At 60.4% G+C, this 7,653-nt stretch overlaps 1 protein-coding gene across 1 annotated transcript in view; it reads left to right on the forward strand.

Annotated features, from left to right (window-relative positions):
- EPHB3 (EPH receptor B3) overlaps nt 1-5,893 on the forward strand; it is a gene marked incomplete at its 5' end in the record, with an annotated part of 71,527 nt that extends 65,634 nt beyond the window's left edge. The window contains 12 exons of the mRNA XM_080804936.1: nt 98-448; nt 599-723; nt 897-1,056; nt 1,141-1,249; nt 1,559-1,611; nt 2,662-2,784; nt 2,919-3,166; nt 3,672-3,887; nt 3,999-4,148; nt 4,241-4,434; nt 4,749-4,904; nt 5,010-5,893. Of these exons, the coding sequence (XP_080661062.1) occupies nt 98-448; nt 599-723; nt 897-1,056; nt 1,141-1,249; nt 1,559-1,611; nt 2,662-2,784; nt 2,919-3,166; nt 3,672-3,887; nt 3,999-4,148; nt 4,241-4,434; nt 4,749-4,904; nt 5,010-5,118 (1,994 nt within the window). The 3' untranslated portion in view covers nt 5,119-5,893. The remainder of the gene's footprint in view (nt 1-97; nt 449-598; nt 724-896; nt 1,057-1,140; nt 1,250-1,558; nt 1,612-2,661; nt 2,785-2,918; nt 3,167-3,671; nt 3,888-3,998; nt 4,149-4,240; nt 4,435-4,748; nt 4,905-5,009) is intronic.
- Between the last annotated feature and the right edge of the window lie 1,760 nt (nt 5,894-7,653).

Consider the following 7,653-nt stretch of genomic DNA (forward strand, 5'->3'; position numbering starts at 1 on the left):
AGGCCATAGGAAACCGCTTGCTGGACACAGGAACTCCGAGTGGGAGGGCAGTGCTGGGGCCCTCGCTCACTGCCCTCTCCCTCCACCTTCCCTACAGCGGTGCCATCTCCCCCCCGGGGTGTGATCTCCAACGTGAATGAGACCACACTGATCCTCGAGTGGAGCGAGCCCCGGGACCTGGGGGGCCGGGATGACCTCCTATACAACGTCATCTGCAAGAAGTGCCGCGGGGGCCCCGGGGCTGGGGGCACCTCAGCCTGCTCTCGCTGCGATGACAATGTGGAGTTTGTGCCTCGGCAGCTGGGCCTGACTGAGCGCCGGGTCCACATCAGCCATCTGCTGGCTCACACACGCTACACCTTCGAGGTGCAGGCCGTCAACGGGGTCTCGGGCAAGAGCCCGCTGCCCCCCCGATACGCGGCCGTGAATATCACCACCAACCAGGCCGGTGAGGAGGGGATGCAGGAGGGTAGGGCCCGGGTCGTTTCCTCCCACACAGAACTTCGGTTGCCCAGGGCCTGCCAGTGGACCACCGGGGGTCCCCTGGGCACTGGGTCCTGGGGAGCCCGTCGTGAGCCCCCGCCCCATCTTCCCTCAGCCCCGTCCGAAGTGCCTACACTCCATCTCCACAGCAGTTCAGGCAGCAGCCTGACCCTGTCCTGGGCACCCCCAGAGCGGCCCAATGGAGTCATCCTGGACTATGAGATGAAGTACTTTGAGAAGGTCAGAGCCTTGAGGGGCAGGAGGAGGCCTTGGGGTGAGAAGAGGACCCCCAAATGGTGTCAGGGGCCCTGGGGAGCCAGGTCTTGGGTACTGAGGCAGCCACAGGTGGGCCCTGGTGGGTGGCTGCTGGGCCTCAGGGCCACTGAGGTGCTTCATCCCTCTTGGTGTTGCAGAGTGAGGGCATTGCTTCCACGGTGACCAGCCAGAAGAACTCGGTGCAGCTGGACGGGCTGCGGCCTGAGGCCCGCTATGTGGTCCAGGTGCGAGCCCGCACTGTGGCTGGCTACGGGCAGTACAGCCGTCCGGCTGAGTTTGAGACCACAAGCGAGAGAGGTACGTATCCCACTGCTCCTGTTCCCGCCTGCCTCAGACTCTCCGTTTCTCTACTTACCCAGTCCCCTCCCTCCCGGTCTCCAGGCTCTGGTGCCCAGCAACTCCAGGAGCAGCTTCCCCTCATCGTGGGGTCTGCCACGGCTGGGCTGGTCTTCGTGGTGGCTGTCGTGGTCATCGCTGTCGTCTGTCTCAGGTACTCCTGGGCCTGGCTTGCTGCCATGGGCTGGCGAGAGCTTCCCTGGAATACCCTAGAGCCCATGTGCCACAGAGGCCCTTGGTGGGCCCAGACCCTCCTCGATGCCGAGGCCCTCTCCAGTCCACGCCCCTGGCCTGATCCCCGGCAGATCCCCTTGGGGACCGAGTCCACTGAGCCCTTTGCCCAGAGACCCAGGAGGCACCAGGTCCTCCCCAGCGCACCCTGCCCCTCCTGTGAGCCCAAGAGTCCCCTGAACAGAGGGAGCTGTTGGGCTTGTCTCAGGCTGCCCCCCCCCACCCCCTCCAGGAAGCAGCGGCACGGCTCTGACTCGGAGTATACAGAGAAGCTGCAGCAATACAGTGAGTTTCTCTCTTCATCCTGATCCTGCCCCCCGCCCCCCATTGTACCCCCAAGTTCCCCTGGTTACTGCAGGGCTTGGAGATACCTTTGCCCTGCCTGGGATTTCATCCCTCATACTCCTAGATAGCCCTTCCTGCTTCCACTCAAGTGCCCTTTCCTGAGCCCCCACCTCCCTCCTGTCAGCCCCAGAGATGCATGAGAAGTGACCCCTTTCCTCAAAGGCAGCTAATCCTAGGAGAAAGACAAGATATGTACACAGAAAAAAATGAGAGAACAGTTTGGTGTTAAGCTGGGTGTTCCTGTTACAAAGGGTAGTAAGAGTTCAGAAAAGAGGAAGCCTTCCTGGAGGAGGTGGCCTTGGACTGAGCTGAGCCAGGCAGGTTGAGCAGGGTTTAGAGAGGTGGGGGAGAGCATTCCTGGCTAGAGGAGCCTCTGGAAGGTAGTGGGTGGGGTGGGGAGAGTGCCCGACTGTGGGGGCAGTGAGAAGACTGGTTTGACAGCTGCCTGGGAGTGAGGCTCGGTGGTTGTGGCCAGTCCTTGAAGGGTCGTGAAACACAGGCAGAGGAGTTTGGACTTGACTACACCATAGGTAATCCAAAAGGCTCTCAAGCTGGGGAGTGATACAATGTGAGTATTGTTTTAGGGAGACAGGTATGCAGGATAGATTGGTGGGAAAAGTCCAGAGGCAGAGAGCCCAGCTGGGAGACTATTGCAATAGTCTGAGTGTTGAAGGCCTGGATAAGGTCAGGGGCAGTGGGAATGAGAGAGGGATGAATCTGAGAGATGTTTTGACATAAGGGATGTGGAAGAAAGAAGAATAAGAATCCTAGGTGTCTAGCCTTTATGGTCACTAGTTCTCATGGAGGGAACGGTGAGTGGGTGCGGAAGGGGCGAGTTGGGACTCCAGCAGGGAGGAATACGGAGCAGACTTAGGAGGGAGGGTGTGAAATGTGTTCCCATCAGGGATGGGGAAGGTGCAGTATCCCTCACTGTCCCCCACCCCAGGCCAAAGCTCTGGCCCCTCTCATGCCCACCTTTTCTTCTTCTAGTTGCTCCTGGAATGAAGGTTTACATTGACCCTTTTACCTATGAGGACCCTAATGAGGCTGTGCGGGAGTTTGCCAAGGAGATTGATGTATCCTGTGTCAAGATTGAGGAGGTGATTGGAGCTGGTGAGTCCCCTAGGGCACAGTGGGGAGGAGAGGCAGGGGCAGGGTGGGGGGGTTACCCCAGGGAGGGGCCGGCATGCACTGCATATAGGGCCAATCCCAGAAGCCACTTCCTACCTGTGCCCTCTGCCCTGCAGGGGAATTTGGGGAAGTGTGCCGGGGTCGGCTGAAACAGCCCGGCCGCAGGGAGGTGTTCGTGGCCATCAAGACACTGAAGGTGGGCTACACCGAGAGGCAGCGGCGGGACTTCCTCAGCGAGGCGTCCATCATGGGTCAGTTTGACCACCCCAACATAATCCGACTAGAGGGCGTGGTCACTAAAAGCCGGCCGGTCATGATTCTCACTGAGTTCATGGAGAACTGCGCCCTGGACTCCTTCCTCCGGGTATGAGCCAGCCCCTAGCCCCTCTCCTCCCTCCTACTCCAGAGAGCTGCCTCGGGCAGACCACCCCCTCCCGCAAGGCCAGACAGACCCTACCCTCTTCAGGTCTACAACTATTTACTGAGGTGGCCTGGTGCAGGGGAGCAGCCAGGTTCTCAGAGCCAGAAAGACAGAAGTTCTCGTCCCGACTCTGCCCTCTACTGCCTGTGTGACCTCAGGCTTTACTTAACCTCTCAGAGTCTGAGCTGCCTTGGTTATAAAATGAGTGGTGAGAGCTCTTTGGATCCTTACCGGGGTTCATTGGGATGTTGTATACAGACATCTGCCACACAGTGGGCCGCTTACTTCCAGTGATCTCTGCACATAGTCACAGGGATAGGTGAGGCATGGTCTCCGAGGACTTAGAGAGGGTAGGTGGAGGCACAGATGGGCGGGCACGAAGGTCTTGGGAGGGCCGTGGGCCAGTAGGGAAGTGATGGGCCCACCTGAGCCTACTTGTTGCTTCCAGCTCAACGACGGACAGTTCACAGTCATTCAGCTGGTGGGCATGCTTCGGGGCATTGCTGCCGGCATGAAGTACCTGTCCGAGATGAACTATGTGCACCGAGACCTGGCCGCCCGCAACATTCTGGTCAACAGCAACCTGGTCTGCAAAGTCTCAGACTTCGGCCTCTCCCGCTTCCTGGAGGATGATCCCTCCGATCCTACCTACACCAGCTCCCTGGTACAGGAAGCAGCTGGGAGGGAGACCGGGGGCGGGGCCGACCAGGCAGGGGCTTGGGGCTGGGGAGCAGCCCCGAGTCACAGGGTGAAGGGCGTGTGCCCCCCCCACCAGGGCGGGAAGATCCCCATTCGCTGGACTGCCCCAGAGGCCATAGCCTATCGGAAGTTCACCTCTGCTAGTGATGTCTGGAGCTATGGAATCGTCATGTGGGAGGTCATGAGCTACGGAGAGCGACCCTACTGGGACATGAGCAACCAGGATGTGAGTGGGGCCAGCCAGAGTGGCCGGGTAGGTGGGGGTCAGCTGGGGAGCAAGGTGGCAGCTCACTCAAGGTTTCCCTGTTCTTGCCTCAGGTCATCAATGCCGTCGAGCAGGATTACCGGCTGCCCCCACCCATGGACTGCCCCACAGCCCTACACCAGCTCATGCTGGACTGCTGGGTGCGGGACCGGAACCTCAGGCCTAAATTCTCCCAGATTGTCAACACCCTGGACAAGCTCATCCGCAATGCTGCCAGCCTCAAGGTCATCGCCAGTGCCCAGTCTGGGTCAGTATCTCTGCCTCTATTCCCACCCTGCTTATGGAGACTGATTTATTTCTTTGAGAGAGAGAGAGAGAGAGAGAGCATACGTGAGTGGGGGAGGGGCAGAGGGAGAGAGAGAAAGAGAGAATCCCAAGCAGACTCCCTGCTGATCGTAAAGCCCAACATAGGGCTTGACCCCACCATCCCGAGATCATAACCTGAGCCAAAATGAAGAGTCGGACACCTGACCAACTGAGCCACCCAGGCGCCCTGTGTTCCTACTCCTGCCCCTGCTTCCCTTGGCGTTAGGATTCACTGAGTCTCTCTTTTCGCCACAGCATGTCACAGCCCCTCCTGGACCGCACGGTCCCGGATTACACGACCTTTACGACAGTTGGTGACTGGCTAGATGCCATCAAGATGGGGCGCTACAAGGAGAGCTTTGTCAGTGCGGGATTTGCGACCTTTGACCTGGTGGCTCAGATGACTGCAGAGTGAGTGTGCCTCAGATTTGGAAGGGCTGGGCAGGGGGCGCTGAGCAGGGCCCCGAGTCGGGGGCAGGAGGGGAAGGACTGACCATGCCCTTGGTCCATCTGCAGAGACCTGCTCCGGATCGGGGTCACCTTGGCTGGCCATCAGAAGAAGATCCTCAGCAGTATCCAGGACATGCGGCTGCAGATGAACCAGACACTGCCCGTGCAGGTCTGACACCTGACCCCTACGGGGTGGGTGCCCCCTAAAGACTGTGCAGGGACTCTGACCAGCCGGCTGGACTTTTGGACTTTTGGATGCCTGGCCTTAGGCTGTGGCCCAGAAGATGGAAGTTTAGGGAAGGCCCAAACTGGGACTTCTCCTCCAGGCCTGTGCTCCCTCCCCAGGAAGTGTGCCCCAAACCTCTTCATATTGAAGATGGATTAGGAGAGGGGATGATGACCCCTCCCCAAGCCCCTCAGGGCCCAGGCCTTCCTGCTCTCCAGTGGGGGATCCGCAGCGCCTCAGACTTGGCTGTTCTTCAGTGCTGGAGGTCCTGGTAGGGTCAGGTGGAGGATAAGCCTGGGTTCTATAGGGCCCAGCCCTGGCAGGGGTCTGGCCCCCCAGGTAGGCAGAGTAGTCCCTCCCTCAGGAACTGGAGGAGGGGACTCCGGGAATGGGGAAATGTGACACCCCATCCTGAAGCCAGCTGGCGCCTCCAGTTTGCACAGGGACTTGTTCTGGGGGCTGAGGGCCCTGCCCCACCCCCACCCTTGGTGCTGTCATAAAAGGGCAGGCAGGGGCAGGCTGAGGAGTAGCCCCTTGCCCCCCAGAGACTGACTCTCAGAGCCAGAGTTTGGATGTGTATGTGAGTGTGTTTGTGTGCGTGTGTGTGTGTGTCTGTGCACGCACTGGCCTGCACAGAGAGCATGGGTGAGTGTGTAAAAGCTTTGCCCTGTGCCCTGCAGTGGGGCGAGCTGGGCCGTCAGCGGAATAAAGGCAATAAGATGATTCTTTTGCCCCTTCTCTTTGCACCTCCGAAGGCGGGATTCCCTCATGCCTTCGGATTCACAGTCCCTCAGTGCCATCCCCATTCAGAATTCCTTGGAGTCTTTGGGAGACCAGATCCAGGCCTTTCTAGGTTCACCTTCCCTTTTGTGCTTCAGCCTTATTGCATCTAACTTCTGGGAGGTGGGTGGTAACAGGAGAGCCAGCTGCCCCAGAGTCCTTCCTGCTGACGCCCAGGTGTTCCTGGGGTCAGGGCAGATGCTTCCCAGTCTGCTGGTGTTTTATGGAGTCCTTTCAGACGCATTGTCTCTGAGGGAGCTAAAGGGGTGGGGGGCCAAGTGACCTTGGGACACAAGGGCCGACAGCCGACACAGGTGTTCAGATGCTGAGGCTAGCCCCTTTGAGCAAGCATCAGCCCAGAAGTGCTGCTACTCTTCACAGAGCGCTTACTATGCTGCCGGCACTGGGCTAAAATGCTCCATTTATACATGGATCTTTTTAAATCTCACAACAACCAGCCAGGGACAGAAGTATTTTTATCTCTTTTTTACAGAGGAGGAAAGGGAGAGGTTAAGTAACTTGCCCAAAGTCGCTGAGCCAGTGAGGCCTTGGGGCTGGGATTCCCACCCAGAGACTGCCTTACACACTTGAAAGGTTCGGAGGATAAATAACAAGAACCAGGAAGAGGATTAGGAAAACAGCTTCTGGAAGTGTCAAAGGAGAAATCATGGGGGGCCCTCAGAGTCCCCTTGGATACAGAAACACACCGGATTGGTTGGGGGCGGGGGTTGGGGGGCAAGCGCAGGCCTTTTACCCTGTATCAGGAGGGACTCTCCAGGGAGTAAACCTTTTCTGGGTGTGGAACATGTCTCCAAGTACCCGCATACTCTAAATTAGAGGGTCGGGGCCGGCCCCGGTAGGCGGAGGGGCGTGGGCAAAGCCCCGTAGATCTCGGGGTTCACGCCTCGCGGCCCCGCACAGCTCCCAGTCATCTGGCAGGGCAGAGTTCCCGGCGCGGGATGTAGCCCAGGGCTGGCGCCGCCGCAGTCCAGAAGGCGCAGGGCAGCTACTTCGGGCGCAAAGGAGCGGGCCTGTGCGGCCCGAGCTCGGAGGCTGTGGCTTAGTGCAGCGCCTGGGCAGCTGGGCTGCAGCCCTGCGAGCCGGGAGCGGGGGCAGGGGAGCGGACGGCGCGTGGGGGGAGTCCCGGCGCGCTCACGGCCCTGCGGCTGCGCGCTCCCGCGCCCCGCGTCTCCCGCTGCGCCCGCTCCTTAGTATTCCCCCCACGGAGCCCAGCGCCGCGCTGCAGCGGCTGGCCCGGGGGAGGGGCGCCCCGCCAAGCTCTGCCCGCGGCGTGCCCCGGGGCGGGGAGAGAGGGTAGGGAGGGGTGTGGGCACGGAGCTCCTCTGGCGAGCCCTCCTGCCTGGGCTGGGGACTGCTGCGGGCGGGGACGGTGCGCGGGTCCGAGGTGGCCTTGGGCCCAGGCGCCAGAGCTGTCAACGGCGCGAGGTGTCGCGGGCGGCCGGGGGAGGGGACGAGGCGCTGAGTGGCGTCCTGCACACCCCGCGCCGCATTCCTAGGCCGAAGGTTCAGATAAAGAGGAGGGGCGCTCCAAGCGCCTGCTCAAGTGGCCACTTCCTGCTCCTGAGGTTCCGAGGTGAGGGAGGGCCGGTGGCGCGAGGCTCCTGCACTGACCCCCCAGCCCCCCTACTCCGTCACGTTAACACTGTTAGCGGGAGTCTGGGATGGGGGCTCCCCCGAAGGGGT

Source organism: Martes martes (genome assembly GCF_963455335.1).
Source record: "Martes martes genome assembly, chromosome: 1".
Taxonomy (NCBI): Eukaryota; Metazoa; Chordata; class Mammalia; order Carnivora; family Mustelidae; genus Martes; species Martes martes.